The sequence below is a fragment of the Oncorhynchus mykiss genome, chromosome 4, assembly GCF_013265735.2.
Source record: "Oncorhynchus mykiss isolate Arlee chromosome 4, USDA_OmykA_1.1, whole genome shotgun sequence".
Classification (NCBI taxonomy): Eukaryota; Metazoa; Chordata; class Actinopteri; order Salmoniformes; family Salmonidae; genus Oncorhynchus; species Oncorhynchus mykiss.
This window is the reverse complement of record NC_048568.1, coordinates 10,511,690-10,535,027: the sequence shown is the minus strand read 5'-3', so window position 1 is coordinate 10,535,027 and position 23,338 is coordinate 10,511,690. Positions and strand designations below refer to the sequence as shown.

Here is a 23,338-nt window from a genome sequence, read left to right as displayed (position 1 = left end):
TGTCAAGCTTTGTCAGGTTGGATGGGGAGCATCGCTGCACAATTATTTTCAGGTTTCTCCAGAGATGTTCAAATCCGGGCTCTGGCTGGGCCACTCAAGGACATTGAGACTTGTCCCAAAGCCACTCCTGCATTGTCATGGCTGTGTGCTTAGGGTCGTTGTCTGTTGCAAGGTGAACCTTCTCCCCAGTCTGAGGTCCTGAGCTCTCTGGAGCAGGTTTTCATCAAGGATCTCTCTGTACTTCGCTCCGTTCATCTTTCCCTTGATCCTGACTAGTCTCCCAGTCCCTGCCCCTGAAAATCATCCCCACAGCATAATGCTGTCACCACCATGCTTTAACGTGAGGATGGTGCCAGGTTTCCTCCAGAAGTGACGTTTGGCATTCAGGCCAAAGAGTTCAGTGTTTGTTTCATCGGAGCAGAGAATCTTGTTTTTGATGGTCTGAGAGTCCTTCAGGTGCCTTCTGGCAAACTCTGTGTGGACTGTGCCTTTTACTGAGGAGTGGCTTCCGTAAAGGCCTTATTTGGTGGAGTGGTTCTCCCATTTCCACAGAGGAACTTTGGAGCTCTGTCCGTGACCATCGGGTCACCTCCCTGACCATGGCCCTTCGTCCCCAATTGCTCAGTTTGGCCAGGCTGCCAGGTCTAGGAAGAGTCTTGGTGGTTCCAAACTTCTTCCATTTAAGAATGATGGAGGTCAATGTGTTCTTGGGGACCTTGGGACCTACAGACAATTCCTTCGACCTCATTGCATGGTTTTTGCCCTGACATGGATTGTCAACTGTGGGACCTTATATAGACAGGTGTGTCCCTTTCCAAATCATGTTCAATCATTTGAATTTACCACAGGTGTACTCCAATCAAGTTGTTGAAACATCTCAAGGATGATCAATGGAAACAGGATACACCTGAGCTCAATTCCAAGTCTCATAGCAAAGGGTCTGAGTACTTCTCTGTTTTTTAGTATTAATACATTTGCAAAAAATTCTAAAAACCTGTTTTTGCTTTGACATTATCGGGTATTGTGTATAGATTGATGATTAAAAAAAGGCTGTAACGTAACAATGTGGAAAAGATCAAGGGGTCAGAATATTTTCTGAATGTACTGTATATTGTGATTATTATGATTCTATATGTATTGCAATTTACTAATGCAAATTAGCACACTTTTAAAAAGAACATTTTTAAAAACATTTTATAAAAAAAAAAAAAGAATAATAATTTGATGTTCAAAACATATTGATCACTACATGTCTGCTGCAGAGAGACAAATAAAAATGGAAAATGTGTTTTGATCCGTCATGGAAATAAGTGTTCTAAAAATGTATAATAATTAAATAATAATTAAAATTACCAGAGTTTTGTAGCAGGTAGAGCTGACTAGTGCTAGCTAATGCTATTTAGAAAGAATAAATAATATTAATATACAGTACCAGTCAAAAGTTTGGACACACCTACTCATTCACTGGTTTTTCTTTATTTCTACTATTTTCTACATTGTAGAATAACAAAGACATCAAAACTAAACAACCCATATGGAATAATTGAGTAACCAAAAAAGTGTTAAACAAATAAAAATATATTGTATATTTCAGATTCTTCAAAGTAGCCACCCTTTGCATTGATGACAGCTTTCCACACTCTTGGCATTCTCTCAACCAGCTTCATGAGGTAGTCACCTGGAATGCATTTCAATTAACAGGCGTGCCTTGTTAAAAGTTAATTTGTTGAATTTATTTCCTTCTTCATATGTTTGAGCCAATCAGTTGTGTTGTGACAATGTAGGGGTGGTATACAGAAGATAGCCCTATTTGGTAAAAGACCAAGTCCATATTATGGCAAGAACAGCTCAAATAAGCAAAGAGAAATGACCGTCCATCATTACTTTAAGACATGAAGGTCAGACAAAACGGAACATTTCAAGAACTTTGAGAGGAGACTGCGTGAATCAGGCCTTCATGGTTGAAATGCTGCAAAGAAACCACTACTAAAGGACACCAGTAAGACTTGCTTGGGCCAAGAAACCTGAGCATTGGATATTAGACTGGGGGAAATCTGCCCTTGGTCTGATTAGTCCAAATTTGAGATTTGTGGTTCCAACCGCTGTGTCTTTGTGAGATGTAGAGTAGGTGAACGGATGATCTCCGCATGTGTGGTTTCCACCATGAAGCATGGAGGAGGTGTGGGGTGCTTTGCTGGTGACACTGTCTGTCACTTATTTAGAATTCAAGGCACACTTAACCAGCATGGCTACCACAGCCTTCTGCAGCGATACGCCATCCCATCTGGTTTGCTATTAGTGGGACTATCATTTGTTTTTTTAACCTCCAGGCTATGTAAGGGCTATTTGACCAAGAAGGAGAGTGATGGAGTGCTGCATCAGATGACTTGGTTTCCACAATCACCCAACCTCAAACCAATTGAGATGGTTTGGGATGAGTTGGACTGCAGAGTGAAGGAAAAGCAGCCAACAAGTGCTCAGCATATGTGGGAACTCCTTCAAGACTGTTGGGAAAGCATTCCAGATGAAGCTGGTTGAGAGAATGCCAAGAGTGTACAAAGCTAGTAAATAACCCCCCTCCCCCATCACTAGTAAATACCACCTTCCCACTTGGTTATGAACGCATCATGAGCTACCACATTATGTGGAAATTTGATTAGATCATTTTTTAGATCATTGACTTTAAAGGTTAAATATATATTATTTTTTATTCTATAAATTAGAAAATATTTGACAACAAAGCTTTCAAATGATATCAAACTTTTTCTGAGATAAAGCCATGGATGTCTAATGGAAGTGGGTGGGGTTTGAAAAATAGGTCAACTTTGAGCTCTTCGATCTCCTAAATATTTTGGCATTCAGGTCCATTAAGTCACTTTCTGACCACTCTACCAAGGGCAAACATGTTTGGAAGGTTTCATTCAAATCTAAATGAGTGCCGTCAGAAAGTGATTGCATTCATATGGAACGACCCAGAGCCATGAACAAAGATTGGAAGACAATCAGCCCTGGTCAAATAATACGGCTGTCAGCTGCCCCTTAACACATCCCTGGCTTGGCCCGGGGCTCGATATTTAGACCTGTGCCCCAAATGACACCGTATTCCCTTTTTTATAGTTCAACATTTTTTTTACCAGGGCTTCCAGGGATCGACCCCACCTGTCAGCCAGCCAGCAAGGACAGTCCAGACTCCAGCTCTGGAGAGAGACCTGGCCAAAGCTTTACCGCCACAGGGCCGTCTTAAAGCGCCTAGGAACTTACAGCAGAGAGGCCCCACTTGGTATGCAGGTTCAACAAAGGGCGAGCTGGGAGTGACAATTGATCACTTTAATTAAAAACATTCGGAAAACGTGGTTCTCCAGAAACTGACCACAAAATCAACCATGCAGAACTTTTTTTATTATATTTGAATGGCTCCCCGTGATGATCATCAGACACTTCTGTCTTTCTCTCTTTGCAAAGCTTTGAGGAGGTTATGTCTTTTGGCTTCTCATTTGCTCTCACAATGGACTTCCCTGATTTATCGTCAAGGAGGTCGTCTTTTCTTCAGTCTCTGCATTCATTTCTCCACTTCAGCAGGGTGGCCAGAGTTTAACCTCCTTAGGGATGGATTGGAAGAATGGGCTCATCAAACACACAGCCAGAATATTTTTGGATTTTCATCTGACATGGTGATAATGGCTGGCTCCGAAATGGAACCCTATTATTCCCTATATAGTGCACTGCTTTTAATGGGCCCTGGTCAAAAGTAGTGTACTGTATAGGGAATTGGTCGCCATTTTGGACGTACACAATATGAATCAGTGGGTTTTTATTACCAGTCAATTTTTATGAAGCTCTTTACCTTATGTCTAAAAAATATGTGGACAAAATACTCAAGTCTATTCAGCGCGTCTGAGCTTGTGGTTGAATTGAGTCATTGAGTTTAGTAATTTCGGTATTTAGGGACAGATTGGGGGAGTAAAATAGTTTAACGCTAATTTAATGGCTGTGCTGTGAATCTTTTGTGTGTGTGAGACCTAGTAAAGATTTGAAGTGTGTGTGTGTGTGTGTGTGTGTGTGTGTGTATGCTCATATAACAATATGCGGTACTTGTACATGGATAGATTTTACAATACAATCACAAGCTCTTTAATGTGGAAAACCTACTGTACACACTCCACACTATTGTCCCTAGCACTGCACTGTAGCTCTTGCATTGTCATTGTGTATGCCTGAGCCGTGCTAAACACAAGCTGTCCAAACAGAGCAGAGGAGATGAGGGCTTTGAAGGCTTTCTCCCTCCCTGCTGGCAGAGAGGAGGCCAGCTGCGCCCAGAATATCACCCTATTCCCTATTGAGTACACTACTTTGAATCAGAACCCTATGGTCCCTAGTGGAAAGTAATGTACTATATGTAATAGAGTGCCATTTGGGACGCACTCCAGGGCTCCACAACCAAAACAGCCCTTTGAGGCGAGCTGGATGAAATACAATCGGGAATGTTCATTATTATTTCCTATTCACTCCCTTCCCTCTCTGCCTTGCCAAACACACACTAACTTTGTTTAAAAAGTTAAAGGTGGCAGCAGGCTGAAGAGAAGGGAGAAGGAATGCAACTATAGCTGGACTCAACCACAAAAATAGGAAAATATGCATCCTCATTTTTATAGGGTGTTTTCCCTTCATCTAGTATCTGATAAACCTGTGCTGTGTGTTGATAGTGTATCGTTTAGGGTTCTTCCTCTGTTTTTTCACAGCGTTCGTGTCCCGCTGTGTTTTTGAGCACAGCTTGGCAGCAGATGGCTGCTTACATAAAACGCCTGGAGAATCAACTGACTTAGCCTATTGAACATGACGGTTTCTCCTCCTGACTAGCTTCTGACCCCGTTAGTTTGTCTCCTTGTGGTGCGACAACATCTTAGCATAATGATTCCTTTAATAAAAGATGGAGAGGCAGCACAGAGAGAGAGAGCGAGGGAAAGGGAGCGCGTCATTATATCATCTACAAACACCATTGATATGTTGCCCTAAACTGCAGAGAGAACTCACTTGGGAGTGTGCCGTTAGCGATGATGCTAATGAAATCTTCTGGTAGATGGAAAGGCTTTCCCTAAAACCTTCTCAATTTAAACGTTAACTACAAAGTAGCCTGTGCTTACCTGGCAGAATGATATCATGATTATTTGAATCAATCCAGTGGGTATTTGTTTTGCAAACTCTAACATCACATATGCGCTACAAAAGCACAGCTAAACAGCAGCTTCTTGCTAGGTCCGCACTGGAATTAAAGGGTAACTAGGCTACACCCCCCAAAAAATCTAAATTTCTACATTTTCCCAGACCTCAAAAGTGGTTTCCTGATATGGCAATGTTGTGGACGTATAACATCCAATTTAATACAATTTCTGTAATTTGTTTTGTGTTTGAGCGAAAACCTGGAAAAACAAAACAGAGAACAGAATCTAGGGAAAAAAACTGAATCAGGCTAAAAATAAAACAGATTTCATAGGGCCCTACACTAAGGGATGGAGCCATGTGCAGTGCCCTACTGTATGTGCAAACGATACACAAATGATTCTTTAGTGACTTGTCCCGCACGACCTATTTATTTAGTATCTGGTTTCAACTTATATTAGACTGTCATCTGCAGTGTAAAGTACATGTCAAAAGTTTGGACACACCTACTCATTCAAGGTTTTCTTTATTTTTACTATTTTCTACATTGTAGAATAATAGCAAAGACATCAACACTATGAAATAACACATGGAATTATGTAGTAACCAAAAAAGTGTTAAACATATCAAAATATATTGTATATTTGAGATGCTTCAAATTAGCCACCCTTTACCTTGATGACAGCTTTGCACACACTTGGCCTTCTCTCAACCAGCTTCATGAGGTAGTCACCTGGAATGCATTTCAATTAACAGGTGTGCCTTGTTAAAAGTTGATTTGTGGAATTTCTTTCCTTCTTAATGCATTTGAGCCAATCAGTTGTGTTGTGACAAGGTAGGGGGAGTATACAGAAGATAGCCCTATTTGGTAAAAGACCAAGTCCATATTATGGCAAGAACATCTCAAATAAGCAAAGAGAAACGACAGTCTATCATTACTTTAAAACATGAAGGTCAGCCAATACGGAACATTTCAAGAACTTTGAAAGTTTCTTCAAGTTGTTGCATTCTGAGAATATGAAAATATACTTATTCATGTCACTGATGGAGTGCTAAGGTTGAAGGCCGACACCAGAAGTTAAGGGTTATAGGAGGAAGGTATATAGTGGGGGCAACTAAGCTTGGAATGTGTTGAGTGCAGGGAAGCGATTACATGTGGCAGGCATTGATAAGGAGAGACGGGTGGAGATCTTAGAAGCTAACAATGTCACTGAGGGAGAGAGGGTCATGTATAACATTTACATGATGTCAGGATATGTTATTGTTAGCCATCAGGGATACTCGGGGAGGAGGAAAGACACAGTCTGGTATCAATAACCATGTCAGCCTTGAGTTGGGGAGGAGTGATTACTTTGGGGTAGAGGTCAGGTTAGATGAAGTGAGGAAGAACAGATATCACTAAGGTTCTGTCTAGCAACAGAGATGCATTGGCTGTTCAGTTGTGGAGGAGGAGACTCAGCCTAGGAGAAAGGGTTAAATATCAGTGCTTGTCTGAAATGTTTTTTTTTTGTCTGAATTACAGCTGTATCGACCCTTTGGGAAGAATTAAACTTGGTTAAGCTTCTCTAGTGTTATTTACTTAAAATTAGAACCTAACAAAGTGCCTTCGCAAAACTGTTTTGATGCCAGAGTATGTGGAAGGAAAGATCACTGAAATCCCATGAAGAATAAATTGAGGTCATCCATATCCCATGAAGAAGACATTGAGGTCATGCATATCATTTGACAGCCATTCTGTAGTGGTACAGTATACTTTGAGTTGTTAAGTGTGGTTTGCATGGATTATGCATGGGGCTGTGTGACACACTCTCTCTCTCTCTCTCTCTCTCTCTCTGTCTCTCTCTGTCTCTGTCTCTGTCTCTGTCTCTGTCTCTCTCTCTGTCTCTCTCTGTGTGTGTGTGAGCGATTGTGCTTGTGAGCGTGCATTGTTCCTCTGCCACATTGCCCTCAAGTTCTATAGCCACCTCTTCATGGACAAGTGGTCTCTCTTGGAATCAGTTTACTGGAGGTGTTGCTTGATGTTAATGGCACGATGCTTTGGGATGGTTCTAAAGGGCTGCATAGGGCTCTGGCCAAAAGTAGGGCACTGAGGGGAATAGGGTGGACATCACAAAGGATGTTAGAGCTGTAGCTACTCATTGTCGTGCAGATTGTGTCAGCTTCCTGTTACGTAAACACCACATGACCACTTTTCCCCCTCTCGGTCGGAAGCGAAACAGTGGTTATGTCCCAAATGTACCCCTATTTACTATATAGTGCACAAGGACTCTGGTCAATAGTAGTGCACTATGTAGGGAATAGGGTGCTATTTGTGCTGCAGGCAGTGAATCACTGGGATTAGATTTGTGTGACGGTCTTTGTGGTAACCATCGACATGGTGCAGAGACATAAGTCTGTATGCAGACTGCTGATGCACATCTTGCCAGCCTCGTTAGAGAGGTACAACCAGCAGCACCCACACAGAGAACACCAAAACAAGGCAGAGGGAGAAATGGCAGAGAAAGATGGAAAGAGTATGAGGCACATAGAGGCCAGAGGAGGCCAGAGTAGACAGACAATAGGAAGCCAAAAATGGTGTGAAAGGCAAAGGGGAAAATGTGTAGTCATGGTTGATTAACCCCTTACACTTCTGGAAATTGGCCTATATGGATATGGCCAAATTTGTAATATTTCTAACAGGAATACTCTAAAAAGCATATTCATGACTATGTCTTTGATATCATTGATCATAGCTGAAAAAAACGTAGGTGTTATGGATTAACATCCTCTGCCTTATCATGGATGGACAGTTACCTATTAAATAGAACAGAGGGTTTTCTTTAATGGAAGCCTCTAACCTGTCGCAAGTCCCACTGGTTGTTGCTTATTTATAAAACCCTCTTAGACCTCACTCCCACCTATCTGAGATATCTACTGCAGCCCTCATCTTCCACATACAACACCCCAAAAGCGCACACATCCCTCTGTCACTCGTCTTTTCAGTTCGCTGCAGCTAGCGACTGGAACGAGCTGCAACAACACTCAAACTGGACAGTTTTGTCTCCATCTCTTCATTCAAAGACTCATGGACACTCTTACTGACTGGCGGGTTTGCATGCTGTATTGTTGTCTCTACCTTCTTGCCCTTTGTGCTGTTGTCTGTGCCCAATAATGATTGTACTATGTTTTGTGCTGCTGCCATGTTGTGTTGCTACCATGTTGATGTCATGTTGTGTTGCTGTGTTGCTGCCATATTATGTTGTCTTCTTAGGTCTCTCTTTATGTAGTGTTGTCTCTCTTGACGTGATGTGTGTTTTGTCCTATATTTTAATTTATTTTTATTTTTAATCCCAACCTCCAACCCCGCAGGAGGTTTTTTGCCTTTTGGTAGGCCGTCAATGTAAATAAGAATTTGTTCTTAACTGACTTGCCTAGTTAAATAAAAAAAATATGCAAATTCAGGTGAGTGGTGTACCGCAGGGCAGCCGGCTTGGACCATTATTGTTTTCTGTGTTTACTAATGACCATCCACTGTCCTTAAATAAAGCTTGTGTGACCATGTACCCTGACGAATCCACAGTATACACTTAGGCTGCAGCATTACAATAAATAACTGACACATTTAACATAGCGCTCCAGTCAGTTTTTAGAATGGGTAACTAGCAAAAGGCTAGTGCTATAAATATCTCAAACTAAAAGCATAATTTTTAGGACAAATCATTTGCTCAACCCTAAACCTCATTTGGATCTATACTGAACAAAAATATAAACTCAACATGCAACAATTTCAAAGATTTTGCTAAGTTATAGATCATATTAGGAAATCAGTCAATTTAAATCAATTAATCTATGGTTTTCATATGACTGGGAATACAGATATGCATTTGTTGGTCACAGATAATATTTAAAAAAGGTAGGGGCGTAGATCAGAGAACCAGTCTGTATCTGGTGTGACCACCATCATGCAGCGCAACATCTCCTTCGCACAGAGTTGATCAGGCTGTTGATTGTGGCCTGTGGAATGTTGTCCCACTCCTCCTCAATGGCTGTGAGAAGTTGCTGGATATTGGCGGGAACTGGAACACACTGTCGTAAACTTCGATCCTGAGCATCCTAAAATATGCTCAATGGGTTACATGTCTGGTGAGTATGCAGGCCGTGGAAGAACTGGGACATTTTCAGCTTCCAGGAATTGTGTACAGATCCTTGCGCCATGGGGCCGTGCGTTATCATGCTGAAACATGAGATGCCGGCGACACGACAGTTGGCCTCAGGATCTCGTCACGGTATCTCTGTGCATTCAAATGACCATTCATAAAATGTTTGGTGTCTTTAGCTTATGCCTGCCCATACCATAACTCTTCCGCCACCATGGGGCACACTGTTCCCAACGTTGACATCGGCAAACCGCTCGCCCACACGACCCCAGTCTGCGGTTGTGAGGCCGGTTGAACGTACTGCCAAATTGTATTATGTGTGTGATGCGTGGTTGGGATACGACTGTGATATGTGGTTGTCTCGACTGTCTATCATAAGATGAATGCAGTAGCTGTGGGTCGCTCTGGATGGGGGCGTCTGCTGAATGGCTGAATTGTAATGTAAATGTAGTGCATTCGGAAGGTATTCAGACCGCTTTACTTTTTCCACATTTTGTTACGAGATAGTCTTATTCTAAAATTGATTGATGTGGGAAAACATTTATTCAATCTACACACACTACCCATAATGACAAAGCGAAAACATGTTTTTAAATATTTTTTTGCTAATAAAAAAATATTTAAAAAATGCTTAATTACATAAGTATTCAGACCCTTTGCTATGAGACTCAATTGAAGTCCCCTTATGGTAAATTCAATTGATTTGGTTGGAAAGGCACATGCCTGTTTCTATAAGGTCCCACAGTTGACAGTGCATGTCAGAGCAAAAACCAAGCCATAAGGTTGAAGGAATTGTCCGTAGAGCTCCGAGACAGGATTGTGTTGAAGCACAGATCTGGGGAAGGGTACCAAAAAATGTCTGCAGCATTGAAGTTCCCCAAGAATAGTGGCCTCCATCATTCTTAAATTAAAGAAGTTTGGACCAAGAACGTGACCAAGAACCCGATGGCCACTCTGACATAGCTCCAGAGTTCCTCTGTGGAGATGGGAGAACCTTCCAGGAGGACAACCATCTCTGCAGCACTCCACCAATCAGGCCTTTATGGTATGGTGGCCAGACGGAAGCCACCCCTCAGTAAAAGGCACATGACAGACCGCTTGGAGTTTGCCAAAAAGTACTTAAAGATTCTCAGACCATGAGAAACAAGATTCTCTGGTCTGATGAAACCAAAATTGAATTCTTTGGCCCGAATGCCAAGCATCACGTCTGGAGAAAACCAGGCACCGTCCCTAAGGTTGAAGCATGGTGGTGACAGCATCATGCTGTGGGGATATTTTTCAGCGGCAGGGACTGAGACTAGTCAGGATCGAGGGAAAGATGAACGGAGCGGAGTACAGAGAGATCCTTGATGAAAACGTGCTCCAGAGCGCTCAGGACCTCAGACTGGGGCGACGATTCACCTTCCAACAGAACGACGACCCTAAGCACACAGCCAAGACAACGCAGGAGTGGCTTAAGGACAAGTCTCTGAATGTCCTTGAGTGGCCCAGCCAGAGCCCAAACTTTTTTAAACTGATCGAACATCTGTGGAGACCTGAAAATAGCTGTGCAGCAACGATCCCCATCCACCCTGACAGAGCTTTAAAAGATCTGCAGAGAAGAATGGGACAAACGCCCCAAATACAGGTGTGCCAAGCTTATAGCGTCATACCTAAGAAGTAGGCTATAATCGCTGCCAGGAGTGCTTCAACAAAGTACTGAGTAAAGGGTCTGAATACTTATGTCATTTATATATATATATAAATACATTTGCCAAAAATGTTTGTTTTTGCTTTGTCATTATGGGGTGTTGTATGTAGATTGATGAGGGAAATAAAATAATAATTTTTATCCATTTTAGAATAAGGCTGTAACGTAACAAAATGTGGGAAAAAGTCAAGGGGTCTGAATACGCTCCGAATGCACTGTATATTTCTGTATGTTATGTTTTATTTGTTTCCTGTTTGGACCCCAGGAAGAATAGCAGCTGTCTTGGCAGTGGCTAATTGGGATCCTAATACACACACACACACATGCACAAAATTATGGGGACATTATCAGACCCAAGGTGAGGATACAACACTTCACCTGACAAAAGACTGAATCCAAACATTACACTGTTGCAGACCTGGGAAAGCTATAGTTTTAACTATGCTTTGTGGAAAGTAACTATTTTCCCAGGGGAACAAATAGTTATTTTTGGAGGTGACTACAACTATTTAAATACAGATTTTAGAACGTGACTACTTTTCAAAACTACTTGAATACAGATTTTGCTCAAGGTGTGCATAATCAAGTCAAACCAATTTAACCAATTATATTTTGTACATGTAAGTATCAATAAATTGTGACGCTCAACTACTGCATTGACTCTCAACATACCACTGAAAAGGTTGCTGAGTTATTCAGTCATTTGCAGACATGGAAAACGGCATGTTGGATGCTTTGCAAAGAAAACTGTGTCCATCTGAGGGTAAGTGTTCTTCTTTCATACACGCACTATACTGTCATTTTTAAAGGGATAGTTTACTCAGACTACAAACTAACGTGATTTTCCACCTACCTTGGCAGTAGTTGATTCAAGAAGACAAGTTTCCTTTCGACACTTAAAGCCATAGTTTGTTACTGTTAGCATTCTCAGTCAACGCGTAAACATTAAACTGTTCTTGTGCCTGTGTAACAATGGGGCGGGAGGTAGCCTAGTAGTTATAGCGCAACCGAAAGGTTGCTGGATTGAATCCCTGAGCTGACAAGGTAAAAAATCTGTCATTCAGCCCCTGAACAAGGCAGTTAACCCACTGTTCCCCGGTAGGCTGTCATTGTAAATAAGAATTTGTTCTTAACTAGTCTAGTTAAATAAAGGCTAAATTATTTTTTTTTATAATAAAACACTTATTTTGGAGAAACATTTTATTAGCATGTTGTTACTTAACACTTCGATAATTGCATTTGAATTGCATAGGAATTTGCTGAGTTTTTGTAACTATTGTACACGGGTGGTGACTGTTCCTAATTTCACTTACGTAATAACTCCATTATTATGCAATGCTTAGGCAATTTCCAAAGTCCTATGTAACGATATTGCTCTCTTACTACACATGTATAAGAACTTTGTCAAGTGTTGCAGTATTATGTCTCACTCATAATGAAAATATATTTGTTAGTCATTTTGAAGCTGCGAAAGTGGTCTACTCTAATGTTGAGTTGATTCCATGCCCCTCATGTATTTCATTCTAGGCTGTAGGCTATATTAAGATTCATCTCCAAGAGCCCTCCAAACCATGTGCTTACGATCACATGTTTAGACTAATTCAACTAGCGTTTGTAGTTTTTGGTTCTTCGCCAAATATTTGGTTTCAAAATAACTTGCATAGATTCAAATACCTTCAAATATGATTTGGTTTTCTGGAGAGAAGAGAACCACTTTTCAAGGGTTTGAGTAAGAGGTCCAACTGGCGTCTCCGAGTGGCCACACGCGGTCTTCAAACTGTGCACAGTTCCGAAATAATTTCAATTAAAAAAAAATGTGACTGAAGGAAAGAGCCTTCAATAAAAACGCCTCCATCGCACCTACAGCGCCGTTACTTTTTGGCACACCGGAAGTACATTCATTTCCAATGGAACGCCTTGTTTGCTTTGCAGCATGACGTTGCAGAGGCAGTTGCAGTGGCGTTGCAGTGGCGTTGCAGAGGCAGTTGCAGTGGCGTTGCAGAGGCAGTTGCAGTGGCGTTGCAGAGGCAGTTGCAGAGGCAGTTGCAGTGGCTTTGCAGAGGCAGTTGCAGTGGCGTTGCAGAGGCAGTTGCAGTGGCGTTGCAGAGGCAGTTGCAGTGTCACGTATCCAGATGATGCTGCGTGCTATTTTACGCAATGACGCTGTAGGTGTGATCAAGGTGTAATGTGCTTTGTTTTTTAGCTCTGCTAGCTTTGCCATTGACGAACTGAATCAAGTACACTTGTAGTTTTTTTGTTTGTTTGGAACACAGCCCTGTGTCCGCACCATCACACAATTACCGTTGTTTACGCAATCCAAAAAGGTCCATTTATAAGTCGCAATCTGGGTCAGGTGGGGATCATTTTAAAGCTTATTCTAGTGCCAACATGGCTAGCTAAGTTATAAAATACGATCTTACAGTTTCGAAAGGCACTTCAGACATACATAGAAATGAGCCTGAATGATAAAGTAAGCTTTGCAGTAAAACTAGATTTTCTTGTGTTTTTATATATTTCCACACTGAGATTGGAATAATATTGTGAAAATTATGATAATGCAATTTTAGTGTAAGAGCTGTTTGAAAAGTGCCTGAAATTTCAGCTTGTTTGGCTGGGTGATATCACCAAGCCGTGTAAGTTAATAGACCAATAAAGACAACAACAGCTAGTTTTCAGGTTACTCATCTCTCCCATTACGTTCCTACAATTAGCCCCTCTCTCACCACTCCCAGCAAAATTATTTATTGCGAAATTAAATTTTCAAAGAAGTAATTTATTTTGTCCTTTTTGACCATTTTAAATTTAAAACAGAAAGGTACTTTATTGTTACTAAGAAATGATTTGATATTGAGATACCAATGGCTGCATTGGACCTTTAAATCATGACTCAAGCCATGAGTCTAATATGGTATTTGAAAGCATGTTCCTCCCTACCTGTATCACTGGCTCGCCGTTTGACGCGGGCCTTTCTGTTATTTGGTTGAGAGGAATGCCCCAGACTCTCGTTGTCTTTGATAGGCAGCAGATCGACTCACCCTGGCATGGGGTGAGTTGACAGATGTGCTGTCCTTAAACCAGGGCCAGCCTCTCTGTCTGTGTCCCAAATTGTACCCTATTCCCATAGCGCACGGTAAAAAGTAGTGCACTATATATGGAATAGTGTGCCATTTGGGATGCAAACCTTTGAGTCACACCTCATTCTGCTTCCTGTCGTTTAGCCTACATTTTCCCCTGTTATCCTTGTGTGGTAGCCTGGTTAGACCTGACTGAGAGCTGCACTCACCAAGTGAAACAGTGTTCAGTCTGTTTTTACATTTGTTTGTGTGGTGTATTTCGACAGTCCTGAAATGACAGAGGGGATACAGATGGGTTGGAGAATCAGATTGAAGGATTGGAGTTGGGAATTGAACCCCGGTATCCGGTGGTGTGAGGAGTGTACATGAGTCGTAGCCAGGAGTGTTACCGTTAGACTATGGTCGCTGCACATTCAGTATGGTTCAACCAAGCTATAATGTAAGGTTGGGCAGTATCCAGATTTTCATACCATACCGAGGTATTACCAGAAGTGCACAAGGTCTGCTCTTTCCAAACGTTAAGCAGGAAACACGTAGAAAATCTGATTGCCGATACAGTAGCAGGCCGTTCCTTCCCTTGCTAGAACAAAAGACGTACCGACCTGGTACCAACGAAACTGACGTTTCTGCTTGTAGAATTGTAATGCTCGGCAGTGGCCGACAACTCGACTTTTAGCCAATTAGAGAGCACGGACCTCCACGTGGGGGAGCCGACAGGAGTGACAAGAAAAAATAAAATAGGGCACTTTTTCCTGTCTAATCCACCATTTTCATCATACTTGTTCTCACTAAAAAAATAAAACTGCATAATAGTCAAAAAAAATAAATATATATATATATATATATTTTTTTTAAATCATCCTTTAAGTCTAGCTAAAGTTTGTTAGGTTTGATAATGTACACTAGCTTATTAGGTTAGCAAGGCAGTCCAACACACTTCATATGAAACGAATGGGGTGGTAATAAGTGCAGCTCAATGCAAACAGCACTAAATGCTTTACCACTCTAGCTATCTGGACACTGTAGCTAGTAACATTACAGTTCAATCAATGGATTTGTTCCCATGAAGTAGCTGCCTTTTAGTTGGCTGCGCAAAGACAGCACAGTGTGAAGGCAGACACTGCTTCTCCAATAAGATGTCCCCGATCACACTTATAGGTGACGTTGACGAGCTAAGCTAGTGCGCAGAAACACGTCATTGGGGGGGGGGGGGGGGGGGTTAACGATCATCTCTCGCCGAACTGCACAGGCCGGAAAAAATCAAAGGCACTCCTTTTGATATAAAGTAGTGGATTGATTGTCTCTGCTTAATCTTGCAAGGTAACCACTGCCTGAGTCCAAAATGGAACTATTTTGCCTGTTCCCTATAGTGCACTACCTTTGCCCAGGGCCCAGTGGTCTATGGAGAATCGAGCTACCATTTGGGACATTTTGCAATTTTGTCATTTAGCAGATGGTCTCATCCAGAGCAATTTACAGTAGTAGTGAGTGCATACATCTTCATACCCTATGGGAATCAAACCCACAAACCTGGCGTTGCAAGCCCCATGCTCTACCAACTGAGCCACACTGGACCCCAGTCTATGTCGTCATATCTCTGGAACCAGTTTTGTTGATCGGAATATAAAAGGATCCGCAGGTGTCACGGACATCTCCGTGAATGTATTATCTTCACAGTCATTTGCTGCAAGTCAATGGAACACACACTGTTAACATTGGATTTCTGATCTTATCATCTGAAGGGGCTTTAAATGAATCCCAAATTCCCGGCTGTGTGCCTCATCTCTCTGGTTAAGACTTGTTGATCTGGTGTTCTGACTTCATACAACTACATTATGGTCCTGAAAAACAACACGTGCCATCCACAATAACAATTTGTGCATCTCTCCCTCTCCTTCCATCCTTCTCTCTCCTTTCGCCACCTCCCCCTCTCTCTCCTTTCGCCACCTCCCCCTCTCTCTCCTTTCTCCACCTCCCCCTCTCTTTTCTCCAGGTGAACTTTGTTGTGTGCCAGCTGTTTGCCCTGTTGACAGCCTTCGGGTTCCGTCTCTATCTCCATCCCAGTAAGACCAGTCCCTTTGTCAGACATGTGGTGGCCACGCTACTGGGATTCTACTTTGCTCTCTTCTGTTTCGGCTGGTGAGTCCGTCTCTCTGCCTACACACACACCCACACACATTCTCAGGTTCCACGCGCTGTGTCATGATGGCCAAACGGGTCGATTTAGAGGGGAAAACGATACCCCCATTCCAAGCACTCTGCTGCGCTGCTGCATAAACGGGCCGCGGTAATTTCTCTGAGCATGGGTTGATAGGGGGCAGTTGATTTTGTTTTGCGAAACTTTAGACGGGAGTAAGTAGCGGAGTTAGAACCAGATGGTTGTGTCGTATTGGTGTTCACATCTGATGCTCTCAGGTTCAAGAGGATGTTTTTGCTCACGCTGATGTTATATTGAATAGGACTGTGAATGGATAGGATAGGTAGTGGGACAATGAATAGGGATATTCTTAAGCCCTCGTTAAATATGGACCTGCTGCCTCTTGGCAACTATCTGTTATTAAATACTCTGACATAGTCTGTGTACATTTCATAGAATTTTAAGCAATATATATTTATTTTTTTGCAAGCTAGTATTTTGAAGAAGCTCTTTTGACTGCCTCCAAGTATAGTTAAATTAGTGAAATTAATAAGGGACCAGTGATTCCTTATGTAAAACATCCATAACAGGATGCCCCCCTCTAACCTGATTCATGGGCACCAAGGGAGGACATGCCAATATGGGTCCGCCAATTGATGTATCATCAGGTCAATATGCTGCTGGACTCATCACCGACCAGTGCTCTCCTCTCAGAACTAAATAAATTTTTATCAGTGTTGCTAAAAAGATTTCTCTCATTAACAGATCTGCTTTAATAAAACAAACAGGTCGATGGACCAATGGGGCAAATGAGGCTTGTGTCCCAAATGTCCCATTATTCTCTACGTAGTACACTTCTTTTGACGAGTAGTGGACTAAATAGGGAATAGGGTGCCATTTGGGACACTACCGAGGACTGAGTGCCAGGACGTTTAGTTGTAACACTGTAAACTGCAGGATCTCATTAGAGCCACACACATACTTACAGGGTGTGCATCCCAAATGGCACCCTATTAACATAGGGCTCTGGTCAAAAGTAGTGTACTATGTAGGGAGTCAGGGCCACATTTACTGTATATGGGTTGTTGTTCGTAACATGCAATATGTTGTGAAAAATATGAATTCCTTGCCACAAAATGGCATGCAAACATTGCAATCTTTTGTGACCACAAACTGCCACACGTGTCCAATTTTTTTTTTCTTAACTTAAAACTAGATCAAATGGGCATGCTTAATTGTCTTCAATGGAAACAATTACTGGGTAAAAAGTCTGTGAGGCACTAAATAATGTGCTTGTGAGGTGTTGGGTATGTATCCACTTTGGCATTGCTCCTATGTAACTGCACCCAGTCGCACTGTTGAGTGTGTGTTATGGGTGAATGTGTGTTAAATTAAGCTAATGTAGGGACAAATGGTTCTCTGTAGGCAGACTGGGCACATGAACCTTGGCCCATTACTGACTGGCAACAACATGGCAAATGGCACAGAGGAAAGACAGACTGAGGGAGGATGGAGGAAAAGAAGGGTGGAGGGAAAGCGAGGGAGGGGCAAAGAGACGTGGAGGGAAATAAAGAGGGAGAATGAAAGGGGAATATGCAAATGACACAAACTCAAAACAAAAAAAGAAACGTCCCTTTTTTCAGGACCCTGTCTTTCAAAGATAATCTGTAAAAATCCAAATAACTTCACAGATCTTCATTGTAAAGGGTTTAAACACTGTTTCCCATGCTAGTTCAATGAACCATGAACAATTAATGAACATGCAACTGTGGAACGGTCGTTAAGACACTGACAGCTTACAGACAGGTAGGCAATTAAGGTCACAGTTATGAAAACTTAGGACACTAAAGAGGCCTTTCTACTGACTCTGGATAACACCAAAAGAAAGATGCCCAGGGTCCCTGCTCATCTGCGTGAATGTGCCAGGGGAATAAATTGCAATGTCTCTACTGTGAGACGCCTAAGACAGCGCTACAGGGAGACAGGACGGACAGCTGATCGTCCTTTCAGTGGAAGACCACGTGTAACAACACCTGCACAGGATCGGTACATCTGAACATCACACCTGCCCGAGTTACACCAGGACTACACAATCCCTCCATCAGTGCTCAGACTGTCCGCAATAGGCTGAGAGAGGCTGGACTGAGGGTTTGTAGGCCTGTTGTAAGGCAGGTCCTCACCAGACATCACCAACATCAATGTCCCCTATGAGCACAAACCCACCTTCTCTGGACCAGACAGGACTGACAAAAAGTGCTCTTCCCTGAGGGGTCGTGGTTTGTCTCACCAGGGGTGATTGTCGGATTTGTGTTTATCATCGACCGAATAAGCGTTACACCGAGGCCTGTACTCCGGAGCGGGATCGATTTGGAAGTGGAGGGTCCGTCATGGTCTGGGGCGGTGTGTCACAGCATCATCTGACTGAGCTTGTTGTCATTGCAGGTAATCTCAACGCTGTGCGTTACAGGGAAGACATCCTCCTCTCTCATGTGGTACCCTACCTGCAGGCTCATCCTGACATGACCCTCCAGCATGACAATGCCACCAGCCATACTGATCGTTCTGTGCGTGATTTCGTGCAAGACAGTAATGTCAGTGTTCTGCCATGGCCGGCGAAGAGCCCGGATCTCAATACAAATGAGCAAGTTTGGGACCTGTTGGATCGGAGGGTGAGGGCTAGGGCCATTTCCCCCCAGAAATGTCCTAGAACTTGCAGGTGCCTTGGTGGAAGAGTGGGGTAACATCTCACAGCAAGAACTGCAAATCTGGTGCAGTCCATGAGGAGGAAATGCACTGCAGTACTTAATGCAGCTGGTGGCCATACCAGATACTGACTGTTACTTTTGATTTTGACCCCCCCTTTGTTCAGGGACACATTATTCAATTTCTGTTAGTCACATGTCTGTGGAACTTGTTCAGTTTGTCTCAGTTAAGTTTGCTGAAAATAAACGAAGTTGACAGTGAAAGGAAGTTTCTTTTTTTGCTAAGTTTATATACCACCACACACACACACACACACACACACACACACACACACACACACACACACACACACACACAATACCGTTCAGAAGTTTGGGGTCACTTAGAAATGTCCTTGTTTTTGAAAGAAAAGCCCGTTAAAATAACATCAAATTGATCAGAAATACGGTGTAGACATTGTTAATGTTGTAAATGACTATTGTAGCTAGAAACAGCTGATTTTTAATGGAATATCTACATAGGCGTACAGTGGCCCATTATCAGGGTGTACCTTTCTGGTACAGGTACCCCCCCCCCCCCCCCCTCTCTCTCTCCCAAGCTTTCACTCGCTCCAGCACACATGCACTGTTGGGGCGAGTGACTCTAAACTCACAATGGCTAGCCCCAAGTTGTTGTTATATTTAAAAAATGTAATGTTCATTTTGTTATTTTGCTAGTTGCTTAATGACTCCTGCATGCTTTGATGACTACAAACTTTCTTTACCCAACTGTGGGCCAGACACAGTTTGTTCCCACGCTCGGAACTCTGACTCTATTGGTTACACAGACTTTTGGCCCCCCATCCTATTCTAAACACCTCTTTTCGGCTTTGTATTCATGTTACCTGATGAAATTTCTGTACAATATGATCTTGTTGCCATCTTTCAGTTCTCTGCAGCTAGCGACGGGAACGAGCTGCAACAAACACTCAAACTGGACAGTTTTATCTCAATCGCTTCATTCAAAGACTCAATCATGGACACTCTTACTGAAAGTTGTGGCTGCTTTGTGTGATGTATTGTTGTCTCTATCTTCTTGCCCTTTGTGCTGTTTTCTGTGCCCAATAATGTTTGTGCCATGTTTTGTGCTGCTACCATGTTGTTGTCATGTTGTATTGCTACCATGCTGTGTTGTCAAGTGTTGCTGCCTTGCTATTTTTTATTTTTGTAATCCGTAATTGACTGTAGACCCTGCCACATACATCTCGTGTTTGAGCCGTTGAATTGCGACTACTTTGTCTCTATACTCATGCTTTGCTTGTTTGATTGCCTTGCGGAGGGAATAGCTACACTGTTTGTATTCGGTCATGTTTCCAGTCGCCTTGCCATGATTAAAAGCGGGTGGTTTGCGCTTTCAGTTTTGTGTGAATGCTGCTATCAATCCACGGTTTCTGCTAAGGAAAGGTTTTAATAGTCATAGTGGGTACGACATCTCCAATGCACTTGCTAATAAACTCGCTCACCGAGTCGATGTATAAATCAATGTTATTGTCGGAGGCTATCCGGAGAATATCCCAGTCCACGTGATCGAAGCAATCTTGAAGCGTGGATTCCGATTGGTCAGACCAGCATTGGAAAGACATGAACACGGGCGGTTCCTGTTTTAGTTTCTGTCACTAGGCTGGAAGCAACAAAATTTGAGTCATGTTCAGATTTGAGGAAAGGTTTTAATAGTGGGGGCGGGGCAGGGCTTTGTATGCATCGTGGAAATTAGAGTAGCAATGATCCAGAATTCTACCAGGTTGTGTCGCACATTCAATATGCTGATAGAATTTAGGAGGTCTTGTTCTCAGGTTAGCTTTCTTAAAATCCCCAGCTACAATAAATGCAGCCTCAGGATGTATGGTTACCAGTTTACATAGAGTCCAGTGAAGTTCTTTCAGGGCCAACGAGGTATCTGCTGGGGGGGGGGGGGGATATACACGGATAATTATCTTGGAAGATGATGCGATCGGCATTTGATTGTAAGGAATTATAGGTCAGGTGAACAAAAGGACATGAGGTCCTGTATGTTGTTGTTATTACACCATGAGTCGTTAATCATAAGGCGACACCCCCGTCCTTCTTCTTACCAGAGAGATGTTTGTTTCTGTCGGTGCGATGCATGAAGAAACTGGGTGGTTGTACTGACTCTGACAACACATCCCGAGTGAGCCATGTTTCCGTGAAACAGAGAATGTTACAATCTCTGTCTCTCTAGAAGGCAACTTGTGCCCTAACGTCATACACCTTGTTATCTAGAGATTGGACATTGGCAGTTAATATGCTCAGAAGCGGTGGATGGTGTGCTCACCTTCTGAGTCTGACCAGTAGGCTGCTCCGTCTGCCTCTCCTGCGGCGACCGTGTTTCGGGTCGGCCTCTGGGATAAGATCCAATGTCCAAAGTGGACGTCAAAACAAAGGATCCGCTTCAGGAAAGACGAATTCCTGGCTGTATTATTGGTAAGTTGACATCACTTTTATATCCAATAGTTCTTTCCGGCTGTATGTAATAACACTTGAGATTTTCTGGGCTGCATAGTTTTCTAAGGACCTGAAGTTAGGCAACCATCTCTGTCGGCGCCATTCCTCCAAATGCTGATGCTCTGCTTCTGGAGCATCAGCATTTGTGGGTTCGAATACAGGCTCAACATTTTCAGAAACAAAGACTTTCTTCTGGAACTCGTCAGTCTACTCTTGTTCGGAGAAATAAAGGCTATTCCATGTGAGAAATTGCCAAGAAACTGAAGATCTTGTACAACGCTGTGTACCTCTCCCTTCAAAGAACAGTGCAAACTGTCTCTAAACAGAATAGAAAGAGGAGTGGGAGGCCCCGGTGCACAACTGAGCAAGAGGAGTACATTGGAGTATCTAGTTTGAGAAACAGATGCCTCACAAGTCTTCAACTGACAGATTCATTAAATAGTACCCGTAAAACCCCAGTCTCAACGTCAACAGTGAAGAGGTGACTCCGGGATGCTAGCCTTCTAGGCAGAGTTGCAAAGAAAAATCCATCTCTCAGACTGGCCAATAAAAATAAAATATTAAGATGGGCACACTGGACAGAGGAACTCTGCCGATACTCAACAAGTCTAAAGAAGGTCAGTTTTATTGCATCTAATCAGCAAAACAGTTTTCAGCTGTGCTAACATAATTGCAAAAGGTTTTTCTAATGATCAATTTATTGTTTTAAATTATTAACTTGGATTAGCTCATTGGAACACAGGAATGATGGTTGCTGATAATGGGCATCTGTACGCCTATGTAGATATTCCATAAAAAGATATATAATATTTCCAGCTACAATAGTCATTTACAACATTAACAATGTCTACACTGTATTTCTGATCAATGATGTTATTTTAATGGATTTTTTTTTCTTCTTTCAAAAACAAGGACATTTCTAAGTGACCCCAAACTTTAGTGTGTGTGTGTGTGTGTGTGTGTGTGTGTGTGTGTGTGTGTGTGTGTGTGTGTGTGTGTGTGTGTGCATACAGTTGAAGTCTGAAGTTTACAAACACTAAGGTTGGAGTCATTAAAATGTGTTTTTCAACTACTCCACAAATTTCTTGTTAACTATAGTTTTGGCAAGTCGGTTAGGACATCTACTTTGTGCAAGTCATTTTTGTTGTTGTTTACAGACAGATTTTTTCACTTATAATTCCCTGTATCACAATTCTAGTGTGACAGAAGTTTACATACACTAAGTTGACTGTACCTTTAAACAGCTTGGAAAATTCCAGAAAATGATGTCATTGCTTTAGAAGCTTCTGATAGGCTAATTGACATCATTTGAGTCAATTGGAGGTGTACCTGTGGATGTATTTCAAGCCTACCTTCAAACTCAGTACCTCTGCTTGACATCATGGGAAAATCAAAAGAAATCAGCCAAGACCTTAGATTTTTTTCTTTTGACATCCACAAGTCTGGATCATCCTTGGGAGCAATTAATTTCCAAACACCTGAAGGTACCACATTCATCTGTTCAAACAATAGTGCGCAAGTATTAACACCATGGGACCACGCAGCCGTCATACTGCTCAGGAAGGAGACACGTTCTGTCTCCTTTAGATGAACGTACTTTGGTGCAAAAAGTGCAAAGCAATCCCAGAACAACAGTAAAGTACCTTGTGAATATGCCGGAGGAAACAGGTACAAAAGTATCTATATCCACAGTAAAATGGGTCCTATATCGACATAACCTCAAAGGCTGCTCAGCAAGGAAGAAGCCACTGCTCCAAAACCGCCATAAGAAAGCCAGACTACGGTTTGCAACTGCACATGGGGACAAAGATCGTACCTTTTAGAGAAATGTCCTCTGGTCTGATGTAAAACAAAAATAGAACTGTTTGGCCATAATGACCATAGTTATGTTTGGAGGAAAAAGGGGGAGGCTTGCAAGTCGAAGAACACCATCCCAACCG

General features: G+C 42.4%; 1 protein-coding gene across 1 annotated transcript in view; it reads left to right on the top strand.

Moving 5' to 3' along the window:
- mboat2b (membrane bound O-acyltransferase domain containing 2b) overlaps positions 1-23,338 on the top strand; it is a 67,526-nt gene that overhangs the window by 23,761 nt on the left and 20,427 nt on the right. The window contains exon 2 of the mRNA XM_036975606.1: positions 16,051-16,196. Within this exon, the coding sequence (XP_036831501.1) occupies positions 16,051-16,196 (146 nt within the window). The remainder of the gene's footprint in view (positions 1-16,050; positions 16,197-23,338) is intronic.